This window comes from Lontra canadensis, unplaced genomic scaffold (genome assembly GCF_010015895.1).
Source record: "Lontra canadensis isolate GAN:19392208 unplaced genomic scaffold, GSC_riverotter_1.0 scaffold52, whole genome shotgun sequence".
NCBI lineage: Eukaryota > Metazoa > Chordata > Mammalia > Carnivora > Mustelidae > Lontra > Lontra canadensis.
The window spans coordinates 9739776-9753910 of NW_022631046.1; the positions used below are offsets into that span (position 1 = coordinate 9739776).

Consider the following 14135-nt stretch of genomic DNA (forward strand, 5'->3'; position numbering starts at 1 on the left):
GGGCGCCTGGGTGGCTCAGTGGGTTAAGCCTCTGCCTTCGGCTCAGGTCACGATCCCAGGGTCCTGGGATCGAGCCCCACATCGGGCTCTCTGCTCAGCGGGGAGCCTGCTTCCCCCTCTCTCTCTGCCTGCTGCTCTGCCTACTTGTGATCTCTGTCAAATAAATAAATAAAATCTTAAAAAAAAAAAAAAGACATCTCCTATTCTTAAATGCCTACTCTTCACCGTTCCCACTGCTACCATCACATGTTGCTTGGATTTTGCCAGTCCTCTGACTGGTCTCCCCATTTCTACCATCTCATCCTTCTGTGCAGTGAGAGAGTCTAAAAACGTGTATTACACCATGTGACTTCCAACAGCCTCCTACAGGACTCAGCAGGAAAACAAACTCCTTCCCTTGGCTTACAAAGCTCCATTGGTCCTGCTGCTGCCTACTCTTCTGACTCATTTCACACTTCTCTCCTTTCTCAGTCCTCCCATACACACTGGCCTTCTTTATAGTCCTTTGACATATGGACTCATTCCCACTTTGCACATTTTTAGTAATGGCTTTGCATGCCTGGAAATAGGAAACCCCGGCCAGCTCCTTCTTTTCATTCAGATGTCCCGTTAAAGGGCTCTGCCTTTCCAGAGGGCCTTGCTTGGCCACCCAGTCTTCACTTGCCAGCACATCATCTTATTTTACATCTTTCCAAATCAGAAATTGCTTTTATCTAATGTTTCTTGTCCATTTTTCTGGTTCTCCCCCGACTAAAATGTCTACTCCATGCAGGCATGAGCCTTATCTATTTTGTGCAATGTGATATTCCTGCCAAGCTTAGAGCCCTGACCAGCACACCGTAGATAACTCACAACCTTGTTGAAGGCAGAAATGAAGTATTTCAACAGTTATTAAAAGCCAATATAAAAATAAATGTTATTTTAGAAAGCATACTAAAACCAAAGAGTATGTCTTAACTTGAAGGCCCCTGAGAGAAAAATATTTTAGTTAGTAGAAAATATCTTATCCAAGTATAAGAAGAGTTTTGTGCTAGTAAGTGTAGTTTTCCCCATAATTATTGTTTTAGCTGTCCATTTCATCAGTTAGTCTGTTTCTTAGGAATGCTTAATACTTTACCACAGAACATCTATCGATCTAAACTTGAGAAAATTTTCAACACAAGCAAAAAATAAATTTAAACCTCCTTTAACACCCACTTACATAAATATGCATATCCTTTAAAGTAAGTAGTTTTAAAGATAATTTTTATAAGAATGACAAAGTATTTATAGGAATATTCTTTGCAATTATATTTTATTTCTATCATGACTTTTAAAAATACCTTTTAGTCATTCCTCAGTCCTTAACCCTGTGTTATTTTACACTTAGGCTGCAGCTAGGAATTAATCACTCATCTAACATATTTTCCCAACATGCAGAGGCATGATATTTCCAAAAGAGACAAGAAGTATTTTTCTGGAAAAGAAAACTTACAAGGAAATTTTGATCATGAAAGTAGGTGACATTATTTTGTTATTCTAATCATTTGGGGTTCCCCAGGGACAGTAAGTTCAAAACCCCTAGAACAAATTTTCTACATATTTCCAAAGATGTCACCAAAGTGTCTGCTTACTTTCTATAATCCAAAGAAGCAGCTTACCAGTCTTTTCCAGTTTGGAAATCTATAGCCTAGATGGTATCATAGATAGATGGTATCAATGTAAATTTTCTAAACCAAACAAACCTATTACCTCAGTGAATGGCTGCTTTTCCAAAATGTAAAGAAAGATTCATGATGTTCCAGAAAAGATAACAAAGCATTTAAAAACATTTCAGTGTGAATATATCAAGTAAACTCCCTCAACCTCAAAAACCTTGATTATCAAAGGTTACCTCCAGAAAAGTTAAATTGGCTGAATATATGGACCCTTCTTGTTTTCGAGGCAATATTACCAAAGAATTTAAACATTCCTAGAATTGAGTTCAGGGCATCAAGGTTGTGAATTCTGGCCATCTAAAATGAGCAATCTAGGGGGGCCTGGGTGGCTCAGTCAGTTAAACGTCTGTCTTCACTCAGGTCATGTTTCTGGGTCCTGGGATCCAGCCCCAGGTCTGGGATTCTGCTTCTCCCTTTGCCCTTCCCCACCTCCCATCCTCCCTCTCTCTCCTGCCCCTCTATTTCTCTTGCTTGCTCTCTGTCAAATAAATAAAATCTTGAAAAAAAAATGACCAATTTACAGGTAACTGTCAAGAAAATTCAATACATTAAAACAACTCAATGTGAGGAACACCCCCTCTCTGCCACAAGCAGGGCCCTTATTATGGCTTCATTGAAAAGAGGGACTCTGGGAAAGCTAGTCAGTCCATTTTTACCAGTTTGACATCCTTTCCTCCAATTCCTTCAGGAGATCCCGGTTGAGCTCATACAGCTGAGGCAAGTAGTACAGGATCTGATTTAGGATCCGGTCCTCAATCACGGGTTTCCCAAGTTGCCTGGAAGCATGGGCCACTGCATCTCGGAAATCCTATTACAGTTCAGAGAAGAAAAAATAACATACACAGAAATATAATTGATATAAAGCTTCCCCCCCGCCCCAGTGCTTCTCTTTAATACAACATAAATCACAAACTATTTTCCATGTAGAATTACAAATCAAAAGTGCCCACTTCATTGTCTCCACTTAGCTAGACAGAAACAAACAAAACAAACAAAAAACCCACCACAATAAAGTGGCTAGGGTAGACCTTTGGTTTTAAAACAGTCTGTATAGTATTTCTCTTAAATCTTTTGATCTCAAAACTTTGTAATTATATTAAAGGGTATCTGGAAATTGGATTGCAACTCTTAGTTGCCTTTAAACTTATTCCCATAGTGCTATATGAACACAGTCCATTCATTTTAGGAGTCCCCAAGAGATCTTTCTTAATTTTATTCTGGAAAGTCCCTTTGTTCACTTTCAGTAATTATTTCCCAACAACAAGAGCATTCTAGGTAAGGCACATGGAGGAGACCATCACATTCTTGATAATTAGAGAATACTGGATCCAGTATTACAGGGTATCTTGGGCTAGACTCATTTCCCTCATCTGTTCAGTGGGTTTCGAGACTTGCATATCACACATCATCAGGTAACACACTTAAAGCTTTTTGCAACATGTGTGGCACACAGAATCAAAAAAATATTTTCACTGTGGACCTTAAACTCTCCTCTCCCTCCTACTGACTTCTCAGTAAATTCACCAGGATTTCGTTTCCACAATATAAAAAATTTTCTCCTTGTATATTATCTTCTGTCAACTTTTCCCTAGAAAATTATTTACATACCATGTTTTAAGACAAGTCCACATCATTCCATCCTGTCAACCCAGAGGACTTGGGAAGGGTGGTGGTGTCTGAGATCCTAATTGTCTGGTTTCACCCTATCTTGAGGCCCACCCTCAGGGGATAAGTAAAACAATAGTGGAATCTGTTCCAAAGTCCTAAGGACTCAAAAACAGAGAATGTTCCTTCTCAGAAACAGCAGGTTTAATTAAAACCTTAAAGCAAAGGCTGGGTAAAACAGATTCTCTACTAGGCTTCATCTTCCTTTATGTTTATTTCAAATACCTTTCCCTTCAGGCAATGGGCAAGTGAAATAGACAAAAAAATACAGATTTCTCCTCTGATCCCTTCAAACACTTGTGTCCAACATACATACATTAATCATAGGCACTTCGCATGCTTCTTGTGAAGGACAAAAACCTTGTGTAAAATTTTAAAAGTACACGAAAGGATTCCTTTCCTAAAGGATGGTCATTTCAGATAATTCAAATCCTCCTGTGCAGAACAGGTGCTAATAAACACTTCACTCGGGCTTCAGTATCTGGGACTAACTTTATTGGTCCAATAGTCACAATGGCCCAAAGGAACCAAGTATATACAGTAGTAACTAAAGAACTACTTTTACAGCTAATTACTATAGTATAAAATAGGAATTTGTAACTTGCATAAACTCCAATCCAGAAAAACCGCACAAAACATCTCCAGAAACCAAATGGATATTGGCCAAATTCCACCTCCCAGCAGCTTGTTTCTATTAGCATTCACATTTACTAAGAGAATATAGAGCTACTTAATGCTTTTGAAAGTCATTAGATTTTTCCATCAGGCAGAACTACAGAATATATTTACATGTTACAAATAACTTCCTCAATTCTAACAGTATTCAAAGCACAGGTAAACATCTTCTATAGTACTTTCTTTCTTTGGGACCAGTTTAATGATTAATATAACTTAAATGCAAAAATTCCTTGTTCAGCAAAGCAATGACCACTGCCCTTTCTTCTGGTAGAATAAATGATGAATATGTTTGTCCCCTGGCAGCAAGATGACTTTTATTTTCCAGCTGGAAGATATTTCCTCAGTCACAACAGTGACAGTAGCCATTAGCAGCTGAGTAGCTTAAGGACCCTATTTGACACGGCTTTTGCCAGACTCTTGCATTCCATATGTCTGCCACCACTGCCAAAAGGGAAACTTGTTTATTTAAGAAACATTCAACAGAAGCTAGCCAAATTCACACTGGGCTGACCAGTGAGATGGCTGCCTCTAACTGGAGGCGTCTGTCACATATCAGGCAAAGCATCACTTTTCCCAGTATTACTGGATGATGGCAGGTAGCTCTGGATGAACTAGTGGCCCATACTGTCCTTGTTAAAATTATGAGTAGCACAAAAAATATAATAGAAATTTAATAATTAAAAGAGCAAAAGAAGAACAATTACTAGAGATGATAGGAATTTATAGTTTCTATCTAGCTATCTATTACAGATTATTCCTAGGACCCAGGAAGTTACACATTCTTTTTTTTTTTTTTAAGGATTTTATTTATTTATTTAGAGATAGAGAGCATGCGTGAGTACTTGCACACACACATGGGAAGGGGGGAGGAGCAAAGGGGGAGGGTGAAGGAGGGGGGAAGAATCTCAAGAAGACTCTGCTGATCATAGCGCCCAATGCAGGGCTTGATCTTACGACCCAAGATCATGACCTGAGCCGAAGCCAAGAGTTGGACATTTAACTGACTGAAGCAGCCAGGTGCCCCAGGAAGTTACAGATTCTAAGCAGGCATTATTACGGCCATCGATTAGCCTTCATGGTACCTTTATGAAAACAGAAAAGGGTACCCCTTACCCCAGGCCAATGCAACTCACACCAAGGCCTTCATAAGAGCACACAGCAGCTCTGGCCCAAGGCTCATCCCTTCACCTCTTGGGTCATCATCCCCTGAAAGCAATGGACTATGGCCCCAGTGTCAGATGTAACTAATTCTCACAAGAACTACACACAGAATCTTTAACTTCTCAGCTCTTCATGAACCTCAACATTCTCCAGAACTGGTGCCACCAGAAGGAGGAAAGCATTTTTTTCTTTTTAAATAAAAAGGATAATTACAACATATGTCTGGTTATTTTTCCAAATGCTAACAGCCAGGATAATTTGGGAAAGTGTGATGACACTTCAGAGCCAGAGGCAAAACTATTTTGGGGCAGAAGAATTTAAATTCCCAACATCTCCTTGACTAAATCAGTGAGGATGCAAGACCACACGACTGGCACTTCAAAAATTAGATCCAGAGTATCCTTTTCCACACTGGAAAAGCCGGGTAATTAAAATCAAAGGGGGGTGGGAAGTGGGGTGTGAAAATGTGAGGCAAGCAATAGAGGTTACTGGAATCGACCACATGTACTTCAGCCTATGCTCCCAACATAAACCCTACCAAAGATTCTGTATGTAAAACGGAACCACATACACTCAGGTTTCCGATTACAGTAACCAAATGTGTGTTCAACTTGGCATTTTTAGAAATAGCAGGAGGCTCCTGAATTATAAAGCATATCATAATATTATTCTTAATAATTCCCAGAAAACCTACAAATGAGAACCAGATCAACTTCTAAAACACACTCAGTGCCTTTGAGGTATTAACACACCAACCTCACAAGCTCTGATCGCCTGGCAAGATCTAAGCAAAAATCAATGCAGATAAAAAAAAAAAATCAATGCAAATAAAGTCATGTATGAACATCTAACGCAGTGAAGCATAAAACAGATGGTCTTACTCATCGGGTCAGGCTTTACATCTCTGGTGCCAAAGAGAAGTAAGTGACTTAATGAAGCTGTCCGGACTGGGCTTCCTGACCTGAGGGCATTATTAACCACTATGATGACACGGTGGATTACAAAGACTAAATGGACATATGGACAGATGGGGAACTCTGCAGGGCTCCCTGCTTTCATAAAGGGCATGAAGAAGCACTTCGTATTAATAAGCAAAAGCAAAGCAGCTGCAAAAGTCAAAGAGCTTTGATAAATATGCAGAAAGGGGTATGAAACTATGAAGTAAATGTAGAGGGGGTAGAAAGTCCTAACATTAACAATTTGATTTTGTTTTTAAATTAAAATATCTGACCAATGAAATGATTCCTCCTTCTTGATATGCTTAGACCTGGTGATACTATGCATCGTCATCACTGCGTTCAAACTGTATAAAACATGACCAAAACCAATCCTTTATCTCCAGTCTCAATCTCCCTTAACAACATTAACAGGCAATCATCCTAATATATCCTAAGTGACAAATATATAGCCTCATTCTCCTCTTCAGAAGATGAAAAACTAGAATTTCTCTGGTTTCATGAGCCAACTGAAAGAATTCTGAAAACAAGCTCATATACCCAAAAATATACTACTATTCTCTGTATGCTAGAAATTTCAAGTAATAATTTTTAATCAATTTCTAAACAATCACTAAGTGCAAAGTCTTAGAGAGACCTGAATTCAAAGTCTGGCTTTGCCATTTAGCAGTGGGTTACTTTTGGCAATTAGTATTCTTCACTTAAGAAACAGAAATAACATGCATTTGACAGGGTTGTTATGAGGATTAAAATAGACAATTTATGTAACATAGTTTGAGCATGTTTCAAGGCACACAGAGAGTGCTCAGTAGAAGGCCATTTATTTAAGTAAAGAAGATCTGGTTAATGATGATCGCATGAATGTCATTTATAATCCACAAGTCCCTCAAAGTTTGGGAAGAGACACTGAAGTAGAAGCATATCACAAGAAGGAAATACCAAACCAAAGTAGGGAAAACAAACACCTCAGCAGTAAGACAAAGGGGCTCTTAACAATGAACTTCATTCAGTGAAGGGCAGTCACATGAAGGAAGCTGCTCAAAAAGGAAAGGTTAGGCAGCCATGTGAAGAGATGCTAAAAAAGCATTCTTTACCACTAAAGAACAAATAAGTGATAATTAAATGGTTAACAAGACTCAAAAGACAGGGTCTATTCAGAACAGGATAAAGTTATTTTAAGATTGGAAAAAACTGAAAGGTTCTGTGAGAAAGTCTTCTATTCTTTTTTATAATGCATTAAAAGAAAAAGAAGAAAAGATATATTCTAGTTATTGACACACAGATGTCCAAGTAACTTTGCCTCTAACTCCATGGATTTCAATGAGAGTCCTTCAAATTTTTAAGGTAAGTGTGTTCCAACCTAAAGAAATGAGTGGAGCAAAGATGCTTCATTACTACTTTACTACTTAATTAAAGCCCATTTTTGCTTTAAAGCAAAAAGGTCTCGCAAAAAAGGCCTCAAAGTCTCTGATCGTTCTCTTGTAAAAAATATATCTATATTTTAAAATCATGCTATTTGGACATTCACAAAATAAATTTATAAAGCTGTTCATTAAGGCAGTCTCCCAACAAAGGGAAAATAAGATAAAACAACAAAAAATTGTATCACTTGCACTGAACTATATTAAGTATCCAAGGTGTATTTCCTATTAAGTGTGCGCTTATGTACAATACAATAGCAACCTCCGGATTGGACCTTTGCTACAACCAGGGAAAAATAAATATAAATAACTAGAGCTTTATCAAGTACTATTTTATTTGTCATTCAACAGATATGAATTTACTGGGATAAAGAATCAATGGAACGTAAAAATCCCTGTCTTCATGGAACTTACCTCCCAGTGGAAGAACTTAGTAGGGTCTAAGTTAGTAGGGTCTATTTCAGGAACAAACTATTCTGACTGATTTGATTAAAAGTTTATTTGGTAACATCATAATTAAATAGTATGCATTTTAATTTATATATATAAATAAGTTCTGAATAACAGAGCAGTTTATCTTTTTTTTTTTTTTTAAGATTTTATTTATTTGACAGACAGAGATCACAAGTAGGCAGAGGGAGAGGAGGAAGCAGGCTCCCCGCTGAGCAGGATGCAGGACCCATGACCTGAGCCAAAGGCAGATGCTTAACTGACTGAGCCACCTACACATCCCAAGATTTTAAGTAATCTCTACACACAATGTGGGACTCAAACTCACAACCCCAAGATCAAGAATCACACACTCCACTGACTGAGCCAGCCAAGTGCCCCATCATCACACCAACTTTATGTGGTTATTATTATTATTATTATTCCCATTTTCCAGAAGAAACCAAGGCTTGACCAATTTGTCCAAGAGCACATAGTGGCGGAGGCAGAATTCTTAACCACCAATCAGTCACACTCATTCACTCAACAAATGTTTGCTGAAAGTCTTCCAATGAACAGGAATGATGCTAGGTGCTGGAGATACGATCCCTGCCCTCACCTAGCTTACATTTTAGTAGACCGTAAATAAACAGGTAAATAAACAATATACAAATTATATTTAACGCCAAAAAGAACACAAATGGAAAGTGAAGGAGAAAAGGATAGTCAAAGAAGGCCTCTCTGAGGAGGTCGCATTAAGCTCAGATTGGAAGGATAAAGAAAAAACTAGCTATGAACAAAATGAAGAAGAAAGATTCCAGGAAACTGCATTAGCAAAAGCTACGAGCCAAAATAACAGCAGTGAAATAAGAAATGGAAGGTGGCCTGTATGACCAGAACATGGCCAGTGACTGAGAGAGAACCCCTCTTTATCCAACATCTCATCTTAGTAAGAGGCCAAATCACATAACACCTTCTGGGTAGAGGGAACCATAATTTAATGACCCAACAAGAGAAAAGGAACTCTATCAATAATCATTGTGCCAAGACAATAGCCAGGACTATCACAAGCAGACTGGGACATAAGCCCATTCTATTTATTAGCCTTGGGGAGTAACGTGGACTTTACTCTTAACGCAATGGGAATCATTTAAAGGGTTTTAAACACGGGAATGACATGCTCTAATATATATTTTAAGAAAATCACTCTTAAAATAAGGGAAAAAAATCATTTAAGAAACAGATTGTAGAAAGGGTGAGAATGGAAACAGGAGTCCCTGTGAGGAAGCTGGAACGGTTGTCTGTGTAAGAGATGATATTCTGGCCTCGGTTGGTGGCAGTAAAGTGGAAACAGAATTAGTAGGTTTGCAGATGGGTTGGCTGGAGAAGTGAGGGAGAAATAAAGAACAAATCCTAGTTTTCTGGCTTTGGCAGCCATAGGGATGGCACTATTCTTTTGAAGAGGGAAACATTGATACTGGGTATTGATTTAGAGACACTGTGCACCACTGGACCTTTTAAAAAATCTAGTTCAGGGGTGCCTGGTTGGCTCAGCACTAAGCATGTGACTCTTGATCTTGGGGTTGAAAGTTCGAATCCCACGTTGGGTGTAGAGATTACTTAAAAAAAAAAAAAAAAAAAAAATCAGGTTCCAAGTCCAGGAGCTCAAGGCAGATAGTGCAGAGCACATATCACAAAAAACCCTAACTGTAAAGTCTTGCTCTTGCAGCTACAGGCCCGATTTTTCCTCACAAACACAGGCAGAAGAATCAAAGACCTTAACGGAATATAATGGCTCCTCGAATCTTGAGTTGATTTTAAACTGCATGCCTCCATCCAAGCCCATTTCCTTTCAGTGTGACAATAGCTTAAATGATGAAATTCTTCAGTCTAGATTTTACGTTTTTTTCCTATGAGCTATATCACCTAGTTTAGCAAATTCTAAACAAAGAAATGTCAGTGAGCTAGAGTGATAAAGTGATATATAAAGTGTTAGTGAGCTACAGTGACAAATTTAAAGCTTAAAACTATTGGACATATTGGACAGTGCAGATACTGAACATGTCTGTCATCACAGAAAGATCTATTAATGCTATTCTAGAGTCTCTAAGACAGAAAACTATTCATGGGAAATCACGTATAACTGAAACAATAGCTTCTCCCAAGCCACTTGGATACTTGGTTGATTTCCAAAAAAAAAAAAAAAAAAAAAAAAAAATCCACTGGATTGTCTAAAGCCTGTTATTTATATTTTAAAGCAGTCATATTCTAGGATATAACACAGACATGAACTCATTCATGTGAAGTCAGATAGCAATAGTGTTCAGGATTAAAACTATCCATGGGCTACCCTTGTGGGGTCCTTTCGGTAGAAGGGTAAATATGAGCTTCAACGGGTGGTGGGGGTGGTAAAATGAAACAAGAGACTCTTTTGACTTCACCCACATTATGCTGCTAACAAGTCTCTCCTAGTAATGGCTCTCACCTGGCTAATGCTCTGTTGTTAAAATTCCCATTAGAGCTGGGCTGTGCTGAGTTAGCATTTGCACATACCAGACAGGATGTTAACATGAAGTTGGCAGATGATCTAGTCTCACTCCTACATTAAAGGCTTAGGAGGTTTTGAAAATGTACAAGTCAAGGTGGGTTTTGGATGATTCACTCTGTTCAACACCACCTGGGAAGAAACCAAGGCCATCCATGAGAACTATCAGATCTGAGACAATACGGGAAATACCTCACCTGGCTGTTCACGCTTACAGAATTTACGATTTGTTGCAAAAACACAGGGGTAAGAGCAAGATAAATAGTTTTGAATAATCAAATAAATAAACTAGTGAAGCTTTTTTTTTTTGGTTTGTTTTTAGAGAAAGAGAGGGAGCATGCATGTGTGCATGCAGGTGATGGGGAGGAGGAAGGGACAGAAGGGGAGATTTAAAAAAAAAATTATTTATTTGACAGAGAGACAGGTCCCAAGTAGGCAAAGAGAGGGGGAAGCAGGCTCCCTGCTGAGCAGAGAGCCCGATTTGGGGCTTGATCCCAGGACCCTGATATCATGACCTGAGCCGAAGGCAGAGGCTTAACCCACTGAGCCACTCAGGCGCCCTGGAGAGAGAGAATCTTAATCAAGCTCCACACCCAGTACGGAGCCTGGGGTTCCATCTCACAACCCTGAGATCCTCACCTGAGCTACCCAGGGACCCCAGAAAACTAATGAAACTCTTAACTGCTTCTCTACCTACTGGAATCTGAACTTCCTTCATTAAAATGAAATATTAGTAGAGAGGGAAAAAGGCATTTGGAAGGGACAGAATTTTAAAAAGGCTACTATTTGATAACAAAATGAATTCTTCCCATTCACTGATGTTCTACAGGGGAAAATGAAAAAGGTAATGAAAGGCAATTTGGGCATCTACTATATACTGTGTACCATACCAGCCTCTTCACATACTTTATTTCATGGATTCCTCACAACCAGAGAGATCATTATTTGTATCTCCATCTTACAAATGAAGAAATCTAGGCCAAAGGGTCAGACTACTTTCTGAAATTCACATAGCTATTAAGAAACGGAATTGGATGGGACACCTGGGTGGCTCAGAAGGGTTGGGCCTCTGCCTTCGGCTTAGGTCATGATCTCGGGGTCCTGGGATCGAGTCCTGCATCAGGCTCTCTGCTCGGTGGGGAGCCTGCTTCCCTCCATCCTGCCTGCCTCTCTGCCTGCTTGTGGTCTCTGTCAAATAAACAAATAAAATCTAAAAAAAAGAAAGAAAGAAAGAAAGAAAGAAACAGAATTGGGGCGCCTGGGTGGTTCAGTTGGTTAACCATCCAACTCTTGGTTTTCACTCAGGTCATTAACTCAGGGGTCCTGAGATAGAGCCCTGTGACTGACAGGCTCTCCACTCAGCAGGATGTCTGCTCAGGGATTCTCTCCCTCTGCCCCTCCCCACAACCCTCACTTGTGGGCACTCTCTCCCCCTCTCAAAAATAAAGTTAAAAAAAAAAAAAAAAGAAAGGAAGGAAGGAGGGAAGGAAGGAAGGAAGAAAAAAGGAAACAATGTACTTAGGCAGGACAGACACTGATATTTTTGTCAAATTTCTCGAAATGTGGTCCTTAAATTGTTACTGGTCTGCAAAGACATTAGTTAGAAGGGTGAATAAGGGACTGGAAACTTTTATGTCACCTTGACATGGCCATGACATTTCTATTACAAAAGTTCTGATCCAGCATGGATTGGAAATTTTAAAATCCAGTGCCTCACATTATAAGAAACACTACACTAGCGTACAGGCACTATGAGGACTGGGACTGCTGTTTATCGTGGCATCTTCAACACGTGTTCCATGCAAGATTTGCTGAACTACCGCACTCAAGTTCCAATTCGATTTTTTCTGGCTCCATAGTATTGTTGGCCTCCGTGACCTTACCAAGTGAACGCTTAAAATTTCCTTAGAGAGGTCCTATTTCTGTTTAAACATGTTGATCAGAAAATATGTCAAATAAGTACAATTTGTTTGTCCTACAGACAGGTTGAGCTTTCCAGAGAAAGGGAGTTCAGCTTTTTTCTTTTTACTCTACAATTATTTAAACAATAGAGAGGTTCAGTTAAAAAATGGAATTTATTCAGTTCAAACCAGAGTTTATTTTGTAAAGTTATTTATTCATCATGTTGTTATATATTTGAAATGACAATATACTTCAAACTCAACAAATCTGTTTGGGTGATCAAATATCATGCTATAATTTTTAAAAATGAATTACATTTTGAACTAAAAAAAGTAAAAAAAAAACCATAACGTAACAGAATTTGAGGGTTGTAGCTAAAGCAGTAGGATATGATCTCTCTTGGGTAAGTTCTATATAGTCTTATAAAAAGAATTTTACAGGGGCAACTGGGTGGCTCAGCGGGTTAAAGCCTCTGCCTTCATTTCAGGTCATGATCCCAGAGTCCTGGGATCGAGCCCCACATCAGGCTTTCTGCTCCGCAGGGAGTCTGCTTCCTCCTTTCTCTCTGCCTACTTGTGATCTCTGTCAAATAAATAAATAAAATCTTAAAAAAAATAAAATTTTTTTTAAATTAAAAAAAAATTTACTGGGTTTTTTTTTTGATGGAGGGTTGTATAAATGCCAATTGGATTTTAGTTGGTTAATGGTATTATTCAGTTCTTGTATATCCTTGCTGATTTTATGTCTATTAGTTTTTTACTTACTAAAAAAAAGTTTTGGAATCTCAAAAAAAAAAAAAAGAATTACAAAGAGAACTAAGCAATACAGTCAAGAGTTACATAAGAAACTATTCACAGGATAGTAATTTCTCAAAACAAATTAGTAATGTTAAGAATTGTTTTAGAGAGGCGCCTGGGTGGCTCAGTGGGTTAAAGCCTCTGCCTTCGGCTCAGGTCATGATCCCAGCGTCCTGGGATCGAGTCCCACATTGGACTCTCTGCTCAGCAGGGAGCCTGCTTCCTCCTCTCTCTCTCTCTGCCTGCTTCTTTGCCTACTTGTGATCTCTGTCAAATAAATAAATAAAATCTTAAAAAAAAAAAAAAAAGAAAGAATTGTTTTAGAAAAGATTTCCAGGGGCACCTGGGTGGCTCAGTGGGTTAAGCCTCTGCCTTCGGCTCAGGTCGTGATCTCAGGGTCCTGGGATTGAGCCCTGTATCCGGGGGCCCTCTGCACAGCAGGGAGCCTGCTTCCTCCTCTCTCAATGCCTGCCTCTCTGCCTACTTGTGATCTCTCTCTCTGTGTTGAATAAATAAATAAAATCTTAAAAAAAAAAAGAAAGAAAGAAAGAAAGAAAAGGTTTCCAAAACTAGAGATTTTTCATGTAGGAAATAGAGTTCCAGGTTTCTGTTGCACCACGTATAGAGCACAGAGAATCATTTAGTGAATGTGACTCACCCTTAAATGTACCCTACTTTTTAAGTTCACATGTATCTTTTAAAAGGAAAACTGAAAATGATACTCTTAGAGATATTAATGGGTGTGAACCTACCATTTCTCAGTAATTAAGTTTAAGATGATGTTAATAATTATACCATCCAAGTAAATTTTCACTTCAATTTCTTTCTTCATTGTTTCCTCCACCTTACCCTTCTTTTGTTAAATTTTAATAACTTGCCAAAAT

At 38.7% G+C, this 14135-nt stretch overlaps 1 protein-coding gene across 4 annotated transcripts in view; it reads right to left on the reverse strand.

Moving 5' to 3' along the window:
• The window catches only part of FGD6 (FYVE, RhoGEF and PH domain containing 6), a 113759-nt gene that overhangs the window by 43513 nt on the left and 56111 nt on the right, over window positions 1-14135 (reverse strand). For all 4 annotated transcript variants that reach the window (XM_032874245.1, XM_032874246.1, XM_032874243.1 and 1 more), the window contains exon 6: window positions 2354-2505. In XM_032874245.1, coding sequence (XP_032730136.1) covers window positions 2354-2505 — 152 coding nt within the window. The remainder of the gene's footprint in view (window positions 1-2353; window positions 2506-14135) is intronic.